A 24,064-nucleotide genomic window follows, 5' to 3' on the forward strand; every position below is an offset into this window, starting at 1 on the left:
AAACCGTCGTATAAATATTTATATATCGCGAAAAACCAGATCCTCCCGTAAAATGAGCTTTTTGTTGGACAAGAAAATAGGATAAGAACACCCCATTGTGTTATCGTATAATCGTATACAGGATGTTTTAGATTCTTCGCGTCTCCGATCAACTCTGATTTTCTCCATCTATTCAGATCTTTCGTTGATAAAGATTTCATTGAGCGTTATCATTTGCCGCGATGTTTCTTCCAAGTTAAATGTCGCAGTATAATTAGCTTGTCTCTCTCGAATTAAAATTCCGGAAAACTTTACTCGAAAATAAATGACGATTAACATTTTTGTTGAGACGGATTGAGGACGGATGCGCTTGGGGAATATCGTTCGCAGTGAAAAAGCAACTGTCTATCGACGCGAGTGGCCTGTTCGCGTTATCCGCCGAGTGACACGTGAGGAAAAACAGAGACACGTGGGAGTCATTGATTAGTATACCGGATCCGCATAGATTTCCGTTGAATAGTCGTCGTGCGATTGACGTGTTCAACGGAGAAAACACGTCGTTTCTCTTGAAACGCACATCAGCGGCAGATTCTGATGAAAGACCGCGTGTAATTCTCGAAGTCATGACAAAGGCAAGCGTGAAAGCGTTTGTTGCACGAATAATAGCTTCAATTTCGCGTCGATTTGCACCGTGGCAAACTCATTAATTGGTACGCAAGCATTATATCTAATATAGTATCGAGATGTATATGATTAGTACTTAGAATTAATATTAGTATCGGGAAAAAGTATCGATAATATCTTTGGTATTAAAAAAAAAAAAAAAAAAAAAAAAAAAAAAAAAAAAAAAAAAAAATTCTTTTATGATTATGGCGGCGCCGTTTTCCAATCGAGAGAAGAGAGATTCAGAATTATTTTTAATAATTATCTTCGATAAAATATACAGCCATATTGTGCTATCTTGCTTTAAAAAATGGATAAATTGCCATTCTTTTGCATATAACGTATTTTAATAATATCAAGTCAACAATCGATGTTGTGCAATATTGGCAAAAAATTGTCAGCATCGAGATATCGAAATTTCTATAGAACTTTCTTTCAGATATCGATAGCGATTATGTCTAAGATCAAACGTAACACGATACTGTAAAAGACAGCTATCCTTGCTCAATGGTATTGCGATGTCGTAAGTATTCCTGGATGCACACGATTCTTCCGGCGCGAGTGGCATCAATCGCGTTCTACGCACATATCGAGAGTTAATTATCGAAGACGTCATCATGCTGGGACGGAAGCAAATGCGGCGAGCATGATCGAGGACAGGGAAAAGGTGCGGTGGGAAAAGGTGCGAGAAAAAAGCCGGAGAGTTTTTCCCCCCGCACCGTGCGAGAGCGTCACGGGGCTACGGATTTATCACGCGACAGCGAACGGCCGTACAAAGCCGATAGATACGTGCGGCAAACAAATCCGTCGTCGTGCATTGAACGACACGCCACTGGCTCTATGCACGTGCTAACATTAACTCGCGAAGTTACGACGAGAAGCGAAAGGGGTGATCCGTTACGAGAGATGACGAGTAAGTTCCGATTCAAGTACACGCCCGAATTTCGGCGAACCTGAAAAGTCCTTGGGCGGATCGCGCAAATTAATATGTCCGATTTATATGACTGTAATGTAAAATATTTAGATTTCATTTCAGAATAGAAGGTAGAGATTACATGTAATATTTAAATATTTGAAAGTAAACTTGCTTGATACTCGTGAAGATAAAATTCTCTCTTAATATATTAAAAGAGATCTAAATTCTGACATCCTTATAAAAAAAAATATAAATATTTCGTATCCCTATTTTACATAAGACTGAATAACAATTTTATCATATATGAATAAAGTTATGTAAACACAATTTTCACATGTAAAATCCAGTTTTTATACATATACATGAAAATTATTATTGCATTTCTCTAGAACTCGTGATACTCTCCATAAGATATAGCACTTGTACATTTCATACATCATCATAATAAAAAAAATTTCATAATAATTATCAGCGTTTCTGTGAAACTTTAGCTTTCATAATGTGATTAAATTGTAAAAGTATCGAGATGTTGCCAAACTATTTGATGCCTCTGTTTACTCGCATATTTAAAAATTTTTCTCTGGAAATATATCTCGTATATAATAATATTATATTACCATATTTTTATTAGTTCGCGGGCTTAATTTTTAACTCTATAAACAAAACTAAATTTAAATCTTCCGATGATGACTTGTGTTAACTCGAAAAAGCTCACGTGAAATCAATTAATATGCATGACATCCGGCCGTTTTCATTAGAATGCTACGAATTACTTTGCTCGTGAAATTCGAGCAAAAATAAGCGTATGTACGTAATCGTACTCTATTCAAAAGAAAAATAAATATACGTGGAAAAAGAAACGCGTGAATATTTCAGCAGGTTTAAAAAAGATATTCTGCGCAAAAATTAATAGCGATTCATAAATTATATTGTTGTAAGAAAGTGACTTTCTCCTTTCGCTCGTCCCATTTGTCAACCTTATGACAATTTCATGTATGGACTTATTATCAAGAATAATACGCTTGACAAATGGAAGCTAAACACGAAGATGGAAGATAAATTCCGCGACATACGTAGAATATATGTATATGCGTGATGCGTTTTCTCATAGGTCATCCGTGAAACTAATTTGCAACTGCGGTTGCAATAGTTGAAACGTCAGTTCGCTCATACATGAGCAAACGATATTAACACACCGAGTGTTTGTGCGTCGCGCGAAGGTAACACTGTGCAAAGAAGATAAAACAAGCATTGTTTAAGCATACTCGACTCGACCATTTGTATTACGCGAAAAACTCGATTCTTTCACGATATAATCGTAACATATCACTAGCTTCACAAATACATATCAATCTCGTCCTAATACCCAAAAGATATTTCATACATTCGTAACACTTATTTATATCGCATATATCACTTATATCGAAATTTTGTATTATACTGTCATTATTTTAAATGTTAACGTGCATTAAGTACGATGATTTTCCTGAGTGTTATGAACAAAATAATATTATATTTAACCGGTTTGCGTATATAAATATTATATAAAAATCAGTTAAGAAGGATTATACTTACATTAGCATTAAAAAAAAAATTAATTTCTTGTATTTTGCATAATGTTTAATTCTGGCATATATATAGCTGTCATCACGAGAAATAAACTTTTAAAAACAATATAATATTTTAAAATGAAAAAAAAGTTATAAATTTATCAATAAAAACTGCAATTTTAATTATCTACATGATGGAAAAAATATTAAATGATGGAAAAAATTTTAATCTCCAAACATATTAAAGTGTCTAATATATATATATATAACTTAGATATAAGATAATTTTTTTTAAACGTAGAAACACATGTACTCGATATTTAATTTCTGCATTTTTCCGCCAACAAAATTCTACACTATCCGTAATTATATTTCCTGTTAGAAAATATAATGGAAGTATTCTAGCATCGATTGGTTATGCTATTTGGCGATAAGTGTTTAACGAGACCATAGTAAACTTGCGCTGGTATTTGCGAATTTCTACTAACAATTTTTGCCACAACTCCTTTGATTATCTAACAGACGCGCCCACACTTATCCTTGTATGTCAGTTTCATTTGCAACTATTTTACACAAGTTTTCCTCTTCATAATTATTTCTAGATGAACAGTTATTTTAAAATAAACAGCACGTTTCATGTACACATTTCCTTCCGCGAGTTGTATTTAGATTCAACTATATATTTAATTACAAATTTAAATCTGTTAGGCATGAAATCCCATGTTAAGTATCTTAAAGTGTTTTCATAAAAGATTACGATTCTTTTTATATTACAGTTTCGAAATTTTAGTGCTATCCCAAAATTTAAATCAAATAAAATTTTCTTTCGTTCCATATGTATATTTTAATCAAAATCAATTGTTTTCATCGGCATTACGAATTCAAAAACTTTTACGACACAAAAACCCTATTTTAATCAGAACACGTCGTTTTAATCAACGTAACACATCAAAATGTCTTCGTAATACACTTTAATAAAGCTTTCAGGATTTTGACGTTTTAATTGTTTTAATGTTAAAGATTAATTAACTATATTTTCTAACTGAATCATAGGTTCAAAGAAGTTTCACGACTTCCGTATACTCGGACAACGCGTGTCACGCGATGCGACGAATTGCCATCATAAATGACATAACAAAGAAAGCACCACATTGAGAAATAATAATGAACATGAATCCTTTGAACTGTATAAAAGATTTATTAAGATCGATCGAATAAATTAATTAAATGGATAATCATGTGAAGCGATATTTAAGTCGGGTATAACGCGCCCAAACGCGCTAAATATCAAGGCATGCTGCGACTTCGAAGAGCGACCTTAAAATGAATTAACCTCACTCAATCGCGTCAACTCCTAATGCAATTTCACCACACATGCTCGATTTATTAAGTGCTCGAGCGATTTTTGCAGCCGCCTGCTTGTCTCGCGGCTATTTACGTAGCTCAAGTAAAACAGGACGCGATTCATTATGTAATCTAAGATTGGTTCTTTTATCGCAAATTATATAAATTCGTTTCTACTTTATAATTTTTTAATATTTATGTGCAATAACAATATATGTACAAATGTGCTAATTGAGAATTAAAAGAATCGTGAGCGAGATAAAAAAAAAAAAAAATTCAAAAAATTAAGGACGATTAAACACGCTGATAATTCATCTAGAGCGTGAGAATTTAGATAATATGAGTATGAAAAATTTACTTTTGAATGTAATATATTTATATCTCTTCATACTCTCTTTATGTAAAATGAACATTAAAGTATCCATTGCCATCTGTGGAATATTTAAGTACTAATGAATTAATCCAGAATTATATTCGCATATGGGTGTCGAGATGTTCCTAAATTACCTCGTCGTAATGTGTTCCAGGTTTCCTATACGAACTCGCGCGATTGCAAAGCGAAGGAAAAGGCGCTGGTGAAAACGTCTCTTCGCGGCCAGCTCATTAATAATGGATCGGCCAACGACGTTGCTCTGACGTGGTTGCTTACGCTGGAAGTTGTCCACGTCAGATATCTTGTGTATGCGACTTGCAAAGCACACGACACGTCGAAACAAAGAGTTTCAAGAGGTATTAAGAAACGCAATTATATTGCGAAACGCGAGCGCGTATTGGATGATATGGACAAAACTTTGTCCGCGAAACGGATTAAAGCTAAATCGAATTAGCTCTCGGGCACGTTGAGCTTTCTTTCGGTCTGACCACAGGGCGTCTAATTTTTTCGGTTGCTTTTGTTATTATATCTGGTTTTTTATTTTATTAAAATATAATTGCTTATATTACAAAAGTTTAATTTTTAAATTCAAATTGATTCATATTGATTGGTCTATACCTGTTTATATCTATATCTCATTTACGAATTATTTTATGGTTCTGATCATTTTAATTACAAATATAATTTCTTTCTTCAAATTTTTCTCTTAACTAATAAAGACTCAATATTAAAAGGTTGAAAATGATTGTTCAGTTAATAAAATTCTGGTATATGGTATACACAAAAGGAATCTATACGTGAAATCTTTCTTCATTACAAATATTCGTTATTCTGCTGAATCGACAATTAATTCATGACCTAAAAAGATAAAGAATCGTACGCTGCAAATTCCGATATTACCAGATTTCGATTGTGACATTAAACCGTTTTCTGTGCATTGCTCTCAAGATATATATTTTCGAATTTAATGCTCGCGCAAGTTTATGATTTAAAGTGTATTTTGAGAGTAATTTATTAAAGAAACATTAATATTATAATCAAAAAATAACATTTAATTTTTTTGATGTATTTTTCTCTTGTATAGTCAACTGATACTTATACATTTTTCGATCATTTCTTTAAGCTATTGACGAGTAATAAATTTTATTTCATCTACATCTACGATATCAAATAATTTAAGAAATAGTAAAAATCGAAGCAGCAATTAATTGCATTAACATAGTATATTTTTGTAACTATAAATTCGAGAAGAATAAATTAATAATTAATTGATATTTAATTATATCTAAATTTGATTTCTTATTTCAAAGCGCAAAGTTAACGGAAATATTACGAACATATTTCGCGGAATCTAAATCTTTTAAATCTGTGTATAAATTCGAGAATAATCGTGGCTACTAGTACCACATTTGAAGACAAATTTTGATTCATATCTATAAATTCGATACAATGACTAAGCTTTTTGATGTTTGTACAGTTAGATTGATATGTTAAGCTTATTAAATAGTGATAATAATGCAATAAAATTTAGAGCCGTCGAAACAATTCAATCACGCTTACACTATTTAAAATGGATTATTTTTATTCTTTATATAATGCTATACAATTATATTCTTAAATAAATTAATTTAATAATTGTCCAATATTTTACATTTTTAATAAGGATACATTTTTCATCTCACAATTGATTGAACATTGCGTTTTGAATATTATAAGCGAAAAAATGAATTGTTAAGACGTGAAAAACTAATTATTTACGTTGTACACTTGTACAAACACTCAAATATATAATTCGAAATATATGCGAAGATTAGTGTGAATTAAAGTATATGTGGAAATTTTTGCGCGACAGTTTATACTCTTGGTATTTATTATACGATCACAGTGACGACTGCATCGCGGTCGAGTTCTTGGTCTCAAGAAGCCGGGAAGCCCGTCGAGTCCGTTGATATAATGTAAATTTATGTGGGCGACGACATTTTATCGCTATAGCATGCGGTCTACTGCGCGATTACTCGTCGAGAAATTCTCCTCGGCCGCGTCTTGATAAAAATGAATTAGAGAGATCGCTGTGTAACCACTTAGAATTTGTTTATCTTTGAACGGGTGCAAATATGAGTGTCGCAATACCCGCACCTTCAATGATAACGAATTAGCGCTTATCATTCCTCATACCAACGTTCGCGTCGTGTTTTTTTTTGTGCTTTTCCTTTGCGAAATCTAAATTCGTAAATCCGATACGCGAATTGATATCATCAATACGAATCTCTGAAGATATTCATCAGGCTTCAATCGCGTGTGTAAAATATTTATATAGATAACAATTATAAGAATTGCGATTTCAAATTCAATTGTAGATTCCTCGCATGCGGCAAAGTGGATTAAGACTGACGTATGTTAAATCGATATATGTCCTTGGACGGAAAAATAAAAAAATACACGGAAACGTTTACAATCTTCTAATAGTGCGGTCGCTGTCAATTTAATGAATTTCTAAACTTCTAAATTTCATTTCTCTTCATTGATAGAGTCACTCTTGTAATAAAGAAACTTTCCATGAACTGTGACGTGATGAATTAATAAAACATAAAGTAAGAAAGAAATATTCCAATAGCGTACAGATCAATTATAATTTAAATGGCTTTTCATAATGGCAATACCGATAAAGAAGATCATTGAATCATAAATCGAGCTGCATCTTGGAAATAGAAAAGTATTAATTCTGGCATTATAACAAAGAAATGTTTCTGATAAACAATTTGTATATAGTACCATTACATTCTTAATTTTCCAGAATTTCTTTCTTCCTCTGTGTTTATTCACAATGAACATTTCTGCGAAAGATACTGGAGCGATAATGTTAAAAAATAATCGATAAATAATTTTTTTTATCCCTCATCGTAATAAATGAAACATATGCCACACTAATTAATCATATCTGTCTGTAATAAATAAAACATGTCATATTTCGTACATGTTATATATATATATTATAAAACATTCCTGCAAATAATGACGTTGGAAAATATAAAAAGTCTATAAACATAGTATTGTCATTACAATTTAGATGGCACATATGTTTTATCAGATACTTGTGAACTGATTTCTAATTTTATCTTTCAAGCGAGAAATAGATACCCCAATATCTTTTTTTAATCTCTCAAATTCGATCGGCAAAATTTTCAAGATTTTTTTATCTGCAGAAATCTCTCTCTTTCTGTAATTTTATTCCTTAATACGTTTTTGTTTAATTCTTCTATTAAATTAAACATACAATATTATACATACCACAAAAAGAATTAGACTCGTTTTATACATAATATTGTATATACAATGATCGATTATATCGAGACGTTTATTTTTTATAATAAAATCTTGTAACGCTTCGATTTGTCAAATTTGCATTTGGTTTGCATCAAACTGACGCTTCAAAATTCTCGATCAGGGGAAGCCGACTTTGCTCGTGAATCGAGTTTGTCCTAAATAAGATTACATTTTTTTTTTCTTCTCCTGTGGACGCAATTAGCACCGATCATCAAGCTACTGCGCGTAGTCTGCCAGATGCAACGCTCGGCCACGTGCAATCGAATTACGCTATCCATCAAACTCGCGACACGGCGGTACAGCCGCATTTACCAGATCGATTCAAACTTTAAAGTGTTACGTGCGCCTATTGCTTTCGTAATTTTCTGCAACTAATTGTCAAGGCTAAACTTAAATAAGTCCAACAGTCGGTATCATATTTCCAAGTTCATTAATACGGTTAATTTTATAAACTACATATGAAAATATCGTTTTTTAATTTTTTTTTTTATACATATTTTGCATGCAATATATTTTCTATATGGAACATCTTTTGCAGATTGAATTAGAAAGATCAATTAATAATGCTCATAAAACTTCATAGCGTTCTTTGCTTACAAATGAAGCGATATAAAACGGATAGTAATAACATTAAGCTAATGTTAACGTTAACTTTATTATTTTCAATATTAATAAAAACTTGATTCCACCAGAAGAGAATAAATTTTATTGCATTATATTATGTAAATAACGAAGGCCATTCGATCACATTAATATTGCACATGAAAATACTTGCTGGAAATCGATAAATAATTATCATCGTTTGATTATCAAACAGATTTTGCAGAATATATACGCACGAGAAAAAGAAGATGATAATAATCTACCTGTATTGCGATGTTTGATCTTAAATTAATCCTGAGTTATCTAGAAACTATTTTTCCTCAACATAACATGCATTCTACAAGTCCAACTATGAAAAACTATTATCACGACATTGTTATGTGCGCTACAAAATCTACCAATTTTCTTAAGTTAAATTTTGGGTATGTTTAATCTAAAGAAAAGAGAACTTTCACAAATTTTAAATACAAAGCAAACCGTCAAAATACTTCAAGTTAAAAATTTATCCGACGAGACTCGCATTTTCGATCGCATCTATAAATCGAGAAAAATTCTTAGCAGTGAAAAGCGATGCTATGATTTTCTGAGACAGCTCTTATGTTATTTAAAAACAATCGTATCACGTCGCAACGACGGAGAAACGTCAAAATAGCGACGAAACACGCCAGATAATATCTAACTATAAAATTTAACTCCACCGACAGATTCTTCTCTCTCTCTCTCTCTCTCTCTCTCTCTCTCTCTCTCTGTTTCTTGTTGACTGTATTTTATTTTCGTAAACGAAAGACGATACTTTGCCGCGCACTCGCCTATTTTGTAGCTCTCCCGTAATCTTTGCATAATGTTTACTGCAAATATACACGCGAATAGCACCGAAATTATCGTGTAAGTGAGCATGCAATGATGCATTTTCGCAAAATCAATGATAATAAGTGTAAATCATTATAATGATCGCATTTCATCCATCTTTGGTAGTTTTCAGAAAGTCTCTGTTCACAAACATGCCAGGTTTTATATTTAAATAACGAAATATTGAAAAAAGAAGCAAGAAACTTTATTAAGAAGAATAACATTTTTAATAAACAAGAGATAATTTTGTTTCGTGTCAATTAATTTAAAGATTAATTAGATAATTTTTTTCCGAAAGATTTTTTTATACAAATAGAAATAAATTTTTATTAAAATCGATTTTTTATATAATATATACATATATTCGATATAAAATGCGGAAAAAATGACTCTATTCCATAACTATTACTATAAGAGCAATAATAAAATATCTCTATTTAAAATTCTGCGATATTTTTAATTTAATTTTATTACATTCCTAGTGTTATTTAATTTTATCTTTCTCTTAATTTCGCTTGAAGATAATTTATTCGATAGCAGAATGGAACTCGTAAAAACGTTACTATGAACATCATAAAAACATTAGCAATAAGCTTTTTTTTTTAAATTCACTTTATTTCATTAATAGAATTTAATCGCATTTTTATGATCAAATCACGAGAGAAAGATTTGAAATTTTTTTACACGGAAATCTTTAAGAAGCAGATAAAGCATATCGCAGTCATAAGTCACGCTGATTATTTATCGGAAGTTCTAGATGCTCGATCTTCAAGACTTGGGAGAGGGAAAACGTCCGATATTTCGAGGGGCGCAAACTAGCGACGCGTTATGCAAAAATAAACCATTCGACACGTGCTCGCTTTTCCTCCTCCGCACGATTGCCGGACGAAATTAACGGAGGGACTTTGCAGCCAACACAAAGTTACAAAGTTAAACAAAGAACGTAATGATACGTGTCGAAATATCACCGAATTGTTCAATCAACTATACATCATCGTGTACGGTTTTCTATATCTTTAATTTCAACACAGAAATCTATAAACATCTGATCAAAAATATTCTTTAACGGATTTCTAACTTTAGAATTTCTAACTTTATACGGGCCTAAAAAATCAATCTAGAGACAAAATCGTAATTTAAAATTTATATTAAATTATAATATACGAAGCAAAATCACGAAACTTGTGAATCCCGAGTTATCTGTGCCGCACTGTAAACCTAACAAGATTGTAAGGCAACCTTCGTAAAAATTTATAATTTTCATTTTATTGTTACTTTTAAATTATTTTTATGTAACATGTACGCTGATGTTTTGGAAAGAACGAGAAGAGAATAAAAATATATTTAAATATCTCATGTAATCTGTGTCATGGTTCATAACGTTTTACATAATTGTTATCGCACGTTAACATAAAGTTCCGATTATCATTCCAAGTAATTTTTATATAAAGTGAAAATTGTATAACGAGAAATTAAAAGAATAAGTTTTATGTATTAGGATATCATTATCGCTGTATTAACTGTAAATGTTAATTAATCTTGAATATAGTTATCGAAAGAGATGAAAATAGTTTCGGATACTATTGCAAAAAAATTATTATTCCACAAATTTCGAACGCGATTGAATTTTCGTCAGCACAATTCGAGAGATTTCCCGAAATATTGTATATATACAGTATTGCGATTCGATCGAGTGGTTCGTGTCGACGACGGAAATTGGAATGTCGATGATTTAAACGTCCCCGATTACGTTATTGTAAAGCATAGACAGATACGCGCGTCATACACAAGCAGTCCTTCCAAAGTGATTTATAGAGAGATGCATCGGACGGTTAAATCAATTCCACAAAGTATGGATAGTCCTAATCACCGAACGAGAAAGAAAAGGAACTTTGACGGATTATTATCTGAGATGTATCGCGTGATAAATTTATTCACAGAATTTTGAAACAGTATTTTTTATTATTATTATTATTATTATTATTATTATCCAAACTGTCCAAATTGAATCTATGTGAATTTGAAGCCGACTTTTGAACGCAAACAATTTAAAGTTTAGTCAAAAGTGCTAATCGATAATAAAAACGTAGAGATTACGAATAGATACTTTTAAACACAGAGATCGTGGCGTTCACATGTGTATAGACGCGGCGAAATGTTGAAAAACAATCCTCTATACAACCGGATCTTACAAACACGATACATACGTAATGAATATTAAAACTACAGCCTCTTATTGAACACGTGTACGAGGAAGTGGCAGGCGGTCGCGCCGATGGTGGGGATGACGCAACACACGCGTGGTACATACACGGCGACATATATATTATACATACCAGGCTGATAAAGCGACTTTTACCATCGACTCTCCTCGACCCCGGTAGCGAACAGAACGCGCGATTATGTATTTTCACGAGCCACGCAATTATCGTGCCCGCGCGTACTATGATATAAAATACGCATATGATATAAAATAAATATCTACAAGATACATCTTCCGTACAACTAACATTGTATCTTTCTCTCATTCGTGGATTTTGCATGAATTTAAAGTCAATTTTTTTCATTAAACGCAAATAATTCTAAATCAGTCAAGAATGTTAATCGATAATAATTTTTATCTGTGAATGTTAATCTCTAATTACTAATTGCGGAAGGAATGAGACAGTCTGGTGCAATTGAGGAAAACTCGGCGTGAAACGTAATTTTAAAGACTTCTCAGACACGTGGGAATTATACCTCGTGACAATTATACGTATTAAATATCAATGAGTATGGGTGTCTTTCCATAAAAGACGAAGTAAATAATAAGGGTTTTCTTTTTTACTTCTTAACTTTGTTTAAACCAATCTAAATCAAACGACGAGTAATTGATGAACGATTTATAGATTATAATAATTTATACAATATTAAAAGAGCTACGCGGGTCTTTTGGGTACAAATCCTTCAATTGTGTGAGATACATGTGAACGAATCCGTGAATCTATCAAATGCTTGAAAAAATCAAAGTGTAGAAAAAAAGAAATTACTCACCGTTAAGACCATATTTCTCCTGGTTCCTTTTGACTTGATCGGGAGACAGTCCTTTGTCAGGATCGACGTTGAAGTAATTTACTACTTCTTCCACAGTTTTAGAATGGCCGTCTTCCATGATTACTGCTTCGTAGATGCTTCACTAATGTTATCCTTTCAGTGGTCGTATACGTTCATTCACACTAACAGTCTCTGAAAATTAATAAAATTATTTATTAAATAAAATACTTAATATTATGATGTGTATTAAATAGAGAGTTAAGTACAGAGCAAATTAGACCTAAATTGCAAAAGAATTGCTTTAATCTAAACAAATCTTAAGCAGATATAAATATAATATGAATTGCGCATTTAAAAGGAGCTTGCTATCATATTCAATGAAATGATAATTTTAATCAATTTTTAATAAAATTATTATCTAATAAAATCTAAAATAAATTGTAATCAAATTGTACTCAAAGCTGAGACGATAGTTAAATGTAATTTAAAATACAAAATTGCTGCATATTTTAACTCTTTTTTTCAAAATGACAAGAAAAAACAATATTTTTTAACGATATATATTCACAAAAAAGATTATATAGATTCTTACTTATACTCATCAACAATTATTTATATATAACCTTTTTCGCTTTCTATTGTTAATATTAATATCTGACAGTCCCAAACATATATAAATATATACAGAATCGAGTTATATTTATACTTTAAATTAATTTTATATTTTATTGATGTATAATTATATGTTTTTACTTGATTGTAGCCTTCAATAAAAGAAAAATATTTTACATAATTTTTTTTCTCTATATATATTAAATGTACATTATAGAGAGTAAATATCAATATATGCAAGTTTAAAAAATGTATAAATCGTATATAACATGATCGAAAATTTCTCGATTTACGAGACTTTCGGTCTGAGATACATAATTAATCCTTAGCCAAACGTCGCTATCTCTTTCTAGATTACACTCTTAGCAACGATATAATCAGTTGAAAAAACATGAGGAAATTTAACACGATAGCAGGTACACTGAACCTTAACGGAAAATTCTCGAGGTTTAAGATTAGAAAAAATCTGCGGAAAATTCGCCACATAAATACAGCGCGTACGCGTATTATGAAAACAGACACAATACGGAGCGTGTGTGTGTGTGTGTGTGTGTGTGTGTGTGTGTGTGTGTGTGTGTGTGTGTGTGTGTGTGAGCGAGAGAGAAAGAGAAAAATGAACTTCACCATACCGAGGATATAGTCGAGACGCAGGAGATTGTCCCACGGCGTTGCACGTCCTTGCGAAATTACGAAACGCGACGGTGGATGACGAGTTGCCGCCACCACAGACGACAAGGAGGACGAGAACAAGACCGAGAACGAGGACGACGGAAGAAGCGCGGCGCGCACTTCGTCGCGGTTTAGAATCACTGTTCGGAGCGCGACGGGTCCTCGCGACATGCACTCGCGGCTCACTACGGTATCCTCGGCGGTATTTCTGACTCGCGTTGTCAGCACGTAGAGTGAGGAAGTCCGCCGCGTTGACGCGCGACAGACACGGCTATCGTTGATGACGACGTGTCAATAGAGCGAGAAAGATGGAGAAGGAGAAAAAGAGAGAAAAAGGCGGGGAGGGAGAGATAGGAGAGGGAAATTGAGACAGGGAGAGAAAGAGAGAGAGAGAGGGAGTGACGAGAGAAAATTACGTTACGGCTTCCGAATATTTAGGTTAGCCGCGTTAGCGACGGCGATGACGGCTGTGGCGGTGGCAGCGCGCGTGCTTATCCCGCGACGAACTTCACTACAGACCACGACGGTCGACGCCGTTTCCCCGTCTTCTTTCGCGACGAAAGGAAAAGAAGAAAGAAACAAGCGCCGAGACGAGATGCTATTGCTGGTCCGAATTGCAGGCGGGAGCTATCACGAGGCGCGAATGCACGAGACGCACGTCATTTTTACCGTAACGATGTAACCAGCACGACAACTGCTAACCTGACCTCCGCTTCCGCGAGACTGACATGACTGGCGAATCGGGCGAATCATGGCGTGAGCGTCAGCGCCGCCAGCCGGCGCGCGCAGGCAGCAACAACGACCACGCCGTCGCGCGCTGCGAGAAATAATCCGTCTCCTCTCGTCGAAACTAGACTCCGTCGGATCGATCGGTGATTAATTTGCGCCGAGATACATTCCGCGATCATTTCCGGAATATACGAAACTTTTCCGGAGCAATTCGATCGCGTAGCGTAATGCGCTGTCCGTGATGCGTTCCGCTAACACGCGTCCCTCGCGCGGATAACGAGCATGTGGAGCGACGCCATTGGCCGAGCGGACTGACGTGTACGGCTATTTTCAGGCTTCTGCTAGGCTATTTCCTTGGCGCGTATTTTAAGACTCCCGGCGGGACGAATCTCGCGGCGTGTTGTCGTGTTATGTAACCGCGACGTCGCGGTAATAAGTTGTCCGCTGTCAAGGTGTTGACCGACAAATACGACGTGATTTCGAACCTTAACCCTTTCGGAAATTTATGCGGCGTTTAAACTCGTAATGGCCGATGCGAAATGACGCGAACATACCGGGGATCGTCATTCGGAATATGAAAGAGAAAATACCGAAAATAAATTTTTGCCCTTTCCTATCTATTTCGAATCTCTTACGCGCGACATCATCCAGCTGGCAACGAAGAAGAAGACAGATCGTTTAAATATTTCATTGTCGAGGTACGACATGTTCATTCCATCCACGTAAAAAGTATGTGATACGTATTATTGGTATCACCGTGTGTGACATATGAGATAAGGTTTAAACGATTTATATCGATAAAAGCAATATTTGCGACTGATAATCTCGGCAGAATTATAAACATATGTGTCACACACGTATGTGACGCGATTAAAGGACCATAATGGAAATAGAGAAAATGCGAGAATTAATATCTTTAGTAGCAATACAAGTGTATCTCTTTTATCAATATTGACTTTCAAATTTTTTCTAACGATTCAAGATTAACGCGGGCAGAATTTTAAAATCGAGTCCAATTCAAACATATTGAGCAAGAAGATTACTATATTCCATTTAAACAACTCAATTTTATCTAGAATCAATGGAGGAAAGGAGGAGCGGAGATTAAAATTAATTTACAAACGCGATTTACAAAATAATCTTATTCGACGAGCTTTGCCAATGTTATATAAGCTCGTTTGCGAAGCTGCTTCCGCGAAATTTCTTTGTCTCGGATACCGTTCACGGTAGCACACGCTGGCGAATGATTAAATACACACGTCTATCACTTTCCTGACATCCCTTCCTCCATTGTCTATTATCTCCTATAATTATTGGATATTACCTCCCCATGTCGACTTACAAATTCACGGCAACATGAAGATTGAAATAAAAAACGTTTGAAAATCTTGCTAACACATCTTGCTGGCAAGACTCCAAAAATGTTTAAAAAGTGTATTCGCCGGATATTTCGGACATTGTTTAGAGATGTATTTTATATATTTCTTGGACCTTTATCCTTGAAATTTAGATAAAGATCTGAAGAATATCTATTTATTATTCGATTTAGAACACGGGCAATATCTCTTTTTTTATTTTAAATATTTCTTCGAAGATCTTGAAGCTTGGAGCTTAAAATTAACAACTTAAAAATATTGTAATTAAATGCGTCATTATTAATAAGTTGTTAATTACACACATCTATAATTTTCACACTAATTCCTTTTTACAAAATGTTAGTTTTCTATTATAATTCCTGTTAATTAAAAATATTACGGCGACGCAATAATTAATTATACATTTCACAGCGGAATTCCACGATAACATTTTTCTTTTAATGATTGAATCTCAACTATTTTTTGCGCTGTTAATTAAAATGGCTTGCATATTCAGAACAGCAGAGAGAGCGAAAAACCCATCGAGTGTTAGCTGATGAAACGATTAATTTTACGATCCTGATAATTTTTTATACATTTTTTAAATATCAACTTATTGTGTTATTTGGAAAATCGTAAGAACTAAAAATCCGACTATATAAAAGAATGAGAAATAATTAATGCGGTATAGATATTATTGTCATATTATCTCGTTCATTCATTAGATATAAATTAATTATCCATGCTACTTTTTAAATTCAACATGACACGTTGAAAACGGATAGCCCGCCAAAATGCGCTGACAAGTTTAAGATTAATTAAACACGTCGTACTTAATTCCCACCGATACGCTTTTTAATCAACGTCAAGTTGCCGCGATAGCTGGAAAAGTCGAGGCAAAACGCGATCAGAGGCAGTTTCTGCTAAAATATTGACAAGCGGTTAATTACACATGTCGCATACGACTTCTATGGGATCCCTTATATATATTCGCATTCAAGATTACAAATCTAAAGCAACTTCATCGAAACGAAAAACACTCAATCCTCAATCGCAAAATTTGTACAATCTAAATTTTAAACAGTTTTTCGCGACATTTGTTTGACAATCAAAATATACTATATATACTTATTTAATTCTTAATATAATAATAAAAAAGATCTATACTTCAAGATATATTTTATCGCGATTACATTGACTTTTCACAAAGCTATTTTTCGTCCATCATAAACGTAATATCAATCGTAATTTTCACGAAAATTCGTGTATTTATTAGCTTTTATTACGACTAGTGTCCTGTGACACTAGCACTTGCGACAAACTTATAAAGATTTTGCCGACCCTTCTCCCTCCCCTCTTGCTTCGCGCGCGATTGAGGATCGAGAATGGCAAGACTAACCCTCTCGAAGCTGGCGCGGATGACTATCCCCTTCGACGGAGCGGCAATCGCTCACATCAGTTTGGTCCTTGAAGGACAGACACACCGCGACAGATGAAAAGGTACGGACTCGGCGACCGGTCGCGTGGTACTGCGGTACCACGGTACTCCGCTGAGGACTGCTCTCCCGAGGACTCTGTCCGGACGACCAGCTCGCTCGAGCGCCCGGGACGCGACTAGCCGGCCAAATCGCGCGCGCACGCTCGAGCGGACGTTTTTAGCACATCTTCGACGACGACTTCCTAATTATTTTGGCAGAGATCAGTTCGCTCTCCCGATCTCCGGCATCGTCTCCTTCCTCTCCGCGCATCGCCCGCCGCCACCGCGTCCTCTCGAGGACGATTTGAGGGGGTGGTTTCTTAATTTTCGATATTGTGGAATTTAGATCGGTCTGGGAAACTGTCGAATTTGCTCTCTTCTGTATTTTCATCCGCAAATTCTTTAATTAATATTATGAAATATTTATTTTACACCATTTTGTGATCTCATCGATTAGAAATCAAATCTTTTCGAATCTCTTCGAAAGGATACGTCAAATTGATTATTAGGACTGAGAGAATTGTTAAATTAATTTTCTTTTCTTGCTCAGATTACGTTATACGATGTATTGTATAATTGCCAACAAACACGCTGTGTTGCGTAAATTATTAGGGAGAGCTTCCTCGCGTATCTATGGATGCTTTAAACTTCAATAAAAAATATCAAACGTCTTTTAAATCATTATTTTACGTTGAATTATTCAATTATTGAATTATAGAGATTAATGAAAAATTCTTGTATGATGTAAATAAATAATCGCAGTACAAAATTAAATCCTTAATGTGCATGTACTATTTAAATAATTAAAATGTTTTTAAGATTGATGAGAAATTTTGCAGCATCGAGGAGACAACATAAGAAAGATATTTTATTAATTGAAAAATTTAAATATTAAGTAAATTATATTTATTTATATATAAGGAAGATCTCTCTTTTGTAATATGCACGCGCTCTCAAGCTACATCCTCTAATAAAATATGAACGTACATTTGTTCCATTTTAAGCACAGAAGATTCGAAAAGTGAAGCTGCGAGAGAGAAGCAGATTTGTAGTCGTGAACTGTGTGAGCGCACCGACGTGAAGATTAGTGGAATCTATTTGAAGATGAGATGCAACATGTTGGACGAGTCATAAGGATAAGAAACGTAGCGCGTTTGTTGGCAAACAAGTAGAAGTTGCGTTTGTATGCGACGAATGTTTCGCATAGATATGAGATAATCCCGTTCCATTCTCGAGAAAAATCAACTATCTCGTGTATAAAATTACATATACAACTATCCCGGCTATGCCAAATGATTCGCTCATGTTAGTAAATTATCATTTTCGACCACGGTTAAATACGGGTCACATGAATGTTCATGAGAGATAAATCTTTCGAAATGTATTAAAATCATGGCGATGCATATTAATTTCTTAGTGTTTTAAAAATTATTAATGTTAAATCAATTTTGTATTTCTCTAAAGAATTATATATAAGAATTCATATTTATCCACATTGATTATGTGTGTATTACGCGCTAATATAATTAGCTATGAAACTGCTATTGTATTTTAGCAGCTTTAATGCATTGCATTTGTGAATTTGCTACAAATTTATCCAAATGTGAATTCAATTCCGTTTGACATAATTGCTCTTCGAATCGAAAAACAGCAACTGTTTCGCAAAGAAATTTATTGCATATATTGACTTGATCTTTTCATAAATCGAGAGATAATCTTCTCTAATATTGGCGACGTCTCTATGTTATGCTATTGTGACGTGATGCCATATGCTAATGTTGGCGTGTATAAACGCGTGTTTCAATTTCCGTTCGTTGCGGATAGTGCACGCATTAGCACGTTCCTTCATACGATATGAAGGATATCATCCATCACATATTTCTATCCATCGCCAAAGATAACAAAATGCCTTTGAAATTTTTAAAAATACCGTCTTATGACAAGCAAAAATTATTCCAGGTACGAAAGTAGTGTGAGTGAGAAGAGAAGATATCTGTCCGTACAATTTCGTCAAAAATTTAATGTTAATTCTGCTGTGGAATTAAAACGTTATTAGCTGGATGCGTAACGAGCCTAATGATATCGTGTATTTTTTCTCGCAACTGCGCGTTATCTTTTATTAACACGCGTAGATTTATTTTCATTAAAAGTCCTCCCCTTCGTCGCATAATATACTACGGGGTGGTGTTTTATAACGGCGTTTAATTATAGTTTTGGATTGCACAAATTATGTGACGTCGAGTCGAGGTAATTTCTCGGTCCGCGAAAATTGTTTTACGCGCGCGCCAACGCAGCGGTGACCTACAAAAACTAAAATGAATTCTTGGCTCTAGTTATTATAGATCGCGTAATACGCGTGACGAGTGTTATAATTTAACGAAGTTTTATAAGATTTCGCGCACATCGGGGACATTCGGTGATTTTGCCGTGTTTTTATTAGCTTTTCCGATGCATTACCGTAAGCTTATTACACGCATAATCGCTTGTTATGCCGCGTATTTTTATGAAAATACATCGAAGCAACGCATATATTAATACAACTGGTGCTTCCTACACATCGTTTGTTTTTAATTCTTTTATTATAGTTAATAATGGTTTCTCCTATCCATTTAAATAAAATTTAATGGTGTTCCTGTAAATATATAATCGCTAGATTTTTTGATAGTGTTTCTTTAAATAACAACGATATTATTGATGCGGTATTATTTATAAGTTATTCGTTGAAATTCTCTATCAATATTTTATAGTTTAATTTCTTATATAAAATAAAATTAGATGCATTTACTTGAAAAATAGAAAAATCGTTCGTAATTATCGTTCTTTGTGCTCAACAATTGGTTATTCTTATACGTTCATTGAAATCCTCATATTTTCCTAAAAGAAACGTGGAATTCGCTTTGGAAACAAATCCTTTAGAGTGCTATTTAATAATATTAATAAAGCCATTAAAGAGGAACTGAACATTTTGAAGCGACAGAAGTGTTACTCTATTCACGTGCGCACAATTTCAGAATTTCTGAATTTTGCACGGCAAAGAAAGCGTGTGATATTCTACAAATAGACGACCTAGGATTCATTATGGAACGAGCTAATATCTCTAGAGACACTTCATGTTCTGTGACAAACTATTCAAAAGTAATTAAAAGCCAATATATACTGTAAACTGACAAGAGGGACTTTCTAGTAACAATCACTACCGAGTTTCTGAATTTCTGAATTTTCGAACATATCTCGATGTAAACGAATGAAATTTTGCAATCGATTTACGAGTCGAATTTCACTGTAGAGCCTACATTCTTCAACGCAACTCGATCCTTTGACGGTGAATCGATTGTACGTCCACAATGAATTAAAGAAATCACAATAATGATATAGTAATCCTTCACGGGTTAATCCTTCTTGACTTTTTCGTCACTACACTTGCCATTTTCCTCCTCGCGTTCTCCATTCTGGAGACGGAGGATTCGTCACTGCGCGCGGTCACACGAAGAACACTATGCAACTGCATCCTACGGTTGCACGGCAAATGGACTTACCAGTGCTTCTATCTTCAAATCTTCAACTTTTTCACTTGGTCGTGTTGCGGGAGGGCGGGGGGGGGTGTAGACCACCCCCGTTAAACCTGACACACTGCTTTCTCTCTCTCTCTCTCTCTCTCTCTCTTTCTTTTTCTTTCTTCTTCTCTTTCGATCCACTATTCCTCGATGCGCATCGTCGTTTGTCGACGTGCCGCTCTCGACTGGGCCCTTTTACGACGTGTAGGAGAGTCGTGTACGCGACGAGAAAAGAGGGAAGCGAAACAAACAAACATTCAAAAGGGGGCAACGTCTGCGCTGCTGACAAAACGAGCACCGAGGGGCTGCGAAATTCGTTTAAATAGTCCATAGACGTCGCTACCTGGTGGCGAGACGACGAACAAAGAAAAACCTATCTCTGGCCGGAAGCCAGTGATCCCGGCGGTTGCTGCGAATGTCGTTTTTTCGCGTTTAACCTTCGAATCCGAAAAGCCGAGAAACGGCCAGAAAAATAAGACAAGGAGAGACGACATCCAGCCGCTCGGAGCCAAGCGCCGCGTGAAAAAATCCAGTGTTTCAATTATCGAGAGCACGGCGGGGGTTGATTTGTACAGAAGAATAATTTTAGGACACCCCGGAGAAGAAAACCATAATAATAAAATGATTTTTCGCAAGGTTCATACATAGTATAGACTGGTTTTGAGAGAATACATCTAATAAATGAAAAAATGCATCAGGAATGACGAGTCGTGGAATATATTTTTTTTTTTTAGGATAATAAGGGTGAAATGTTTTTTTTGTCTTCCCAGGATATCACGGCATCCGAATAGAATAAATAAATGAATAATTAGATAAACGCGATGGTAGATCCTAAGTAACTGGGGAGAGAAGGATGTGGATGGTAATGGTGGCTGTCAGAAAAAATCTTCTTGTCCAGGAGGTTTGTGTGATCTCTTTTTTTACTTGTACAATTTGAGGAATATATGCATTCTTAATCAATTTCAAATTCAGAAGATGATAATTGTCGTTTGTTGTTTTATGTTTTCATTTTAGGATAATGGCTATTATTTCGGAAAATCCGTTAATTATTTTCTAATGAGTAGTTAATAGCGATCAATAAAGAGATGTCATGTAACTCGAAATAATTCTTAAAAGCATTGTGCTTCGATCTATCAATATATAGAAACAATTACGAGATTAATAAGACTATTAACAATATATAGAAATTATAGAGATATATAGAAGTTTAGAGCCTTTTAATAAAGCTAGAAAAATTCATTAAGATAAAAAATATCAGAACAAAAATTGTCAAAATAATCGAGATTCATTTAAGAATTAAATCATGATGATGATCGAGTTCAGTTCAGCTATAAATACGTAACTTCGACCATGTTCACGCAGCATTATTCTTATTAGAATTATACAAGATGTCGTTTTCTTCAAGAACAAAAATAGTCGACTGGCGGATATCCAAATGCAATATCAGGTACTTCGAGGACAATTCATCGCGAGTCATCTGCTAAGAGATTTGTTCTTCGGCCGTTTCATATTAACGTGATCAAGATTTTTCAGCGAAAACTTTGATTCCTTCTTCTATCGTATGTGTTTGTGAAAAGCTCCCTCTTATTTATTCCTTTTAATTAATATTTCTTTAAACTTTGTATTTCCAATAAAGAGACAAGCATTCCTTTCTCTCAACACACAATTTTTATACTTTTATCTTTTCTCGATCATTCTTTACATAGTTTACATTATTGTTATATTTGTACATTGAGAGAATGTCATCTTATTCTTAATTTCGCCATACAAACAACACGCGAGAGAGGGAAAAAAGATGTCTTTTTCTCAATTTTTAAAATTAATTAATTTTGAAAAAGATAATTGAAAATTAGATTTGCGAAACATATTTTTCACATGTTACAAGATTGATCAGCGGAATTACATGTTTTACGATTCTTCGTCGAGATAACGTTCTCGTTGTGCGCGAATCCATTAGCAGAGAGAGCTGTCATATCGCGGCCCGATGGCAGCAAAATCATGCGACGTTCCAAGTATAAGCGCATGTTGAGAGACGCGAAAAGAGAATGCGCGGGAGAAACAGTCGGGTCAACGACCTGTTTCTCGAATCCTAAATACATTTTATACAAGTGCTCATCCGTGAGATATCATCTCCTCGAATTTACCAAGTCCTCGTTCCATTATCTCGCATACGCCACATCGAGATCGCAGACTTCCTGCTGCTCGAGGTGCAATGTAACATGACGAATTAAAGTACTATATAAGATGTCCCAGTTTTACTCTTTTATAGCAGCAGTGCCTGTTTTACAAAATTGCTCGGTTTTCGACCCATCTTGGTTAAAAAAAAATATATATATATATATAATGGTATATATTTTTTTTTAGGCGTACAACCTTAATATATTTATCCGATCCTGCGAGAGGAAGAATCATATTCTAATTTTGGAGATTTGTCAATTACAATTTTTATAAAATTATCGAAAATCTATAAGCAAATATCGTAATTAAAATGCGAAATTTCCTATGATAATATTCGATATACTTTACTACATTCAATTTTAAACAATTAATGATAAATGCAATAGAATAATACATAAGGTTTCTGATTGTTTCGTTGTGTGAGAGATTTTCGTGATCAATAATAGATTGACGTGCGCGAACTTTTTGAAATTTTTCTTGCGAAATAAGAAGATGAGAATAGACTGTTCGAAACATAAGTGCGAAAAAGTGTGTCATAAAGGCGCGGGTGCTTTCCAAGAAGATCTCTTCGTCGCAATATACTTCAAAGATGAAGCAACGAGCAATCTGAATAAACATGTCGGTACCATATACGTTTTATCGCGAAAGTTAGTACCTTGAATACGTTTATTTTAAATACATCAATGACCGTGCAATGTTAACGATTACGATTTAGTAACAGTGTTCTGAAAATACTTGCACGGGCAAGTCTGTTTTCTCAATATTGATACGCACACATAATCGGAGTATATTATATCTCGTCATATAGATTTGCATTATTTCCCGATCTATTTTCTAATTATAAATTATATCAAAG

At 34.3% G+C, this 24,064-nt stretch overlaps 1 protein-coding gene across 5 annotated transcripts in view; it reads right to left on the reverse strand.

The window, feature by feature from the left end:
- The window catches only part of Serca (ATPase sarcoplasmic/endoplasmic reticulum Ca2+ transporting SERCA), a 42,974-nt gene extending 21,648 nt beyond the window's left edge, over positions 1-21,326 (reverse strand). For 3 of the 5 annotated variants that reach the window (XM_070306115.1, XM_070306116.1, XM_070306112.1), the window contains exons 1-2: positions 21,013-21,326; positions 12,635-12,826 (exon numbers count right to left, since the gene is read on the reverse strand). In XM_070306115.1, the coding sequence (XP_070162216.1) occupies positions 12,635-12,752 (118 nt within the window). In that variant the 5' untranslated portion in view covers positions 12,753-12,826; positions 21,013-21,326. Of the gene's footprint in view, positions 1-12,634; positions 12,827-13,875; positions 14,640-17,398; positions 17,832-21,012 lie in introns of those variants that run through there. The other 2 variants (XM_070306114.1, XM_070306113.1) reach the window with 2 other exon arrangements.
- Between the last annotated feature and the right edge of the window lie 2,738 nt (positions 21,327-24,064).

The sequence above is a fragment of the Polyergus mexicanus genome, unplaced genomic scaffold (assembly GCF_030449975.1).
Source record: "Polyergus mexicanus isolate NDT 795.1 unplaced genomic scaffold, iyPolMexi1.0 SCAF_13, whole genome shotgun sequence".
NCBI classification, from domain to species: Eukaryota; Metazoa; Arthropoda; class Insecta; order Hymenoptera; family Formicidae; genus Polyergus; species Polyergus mexicanus.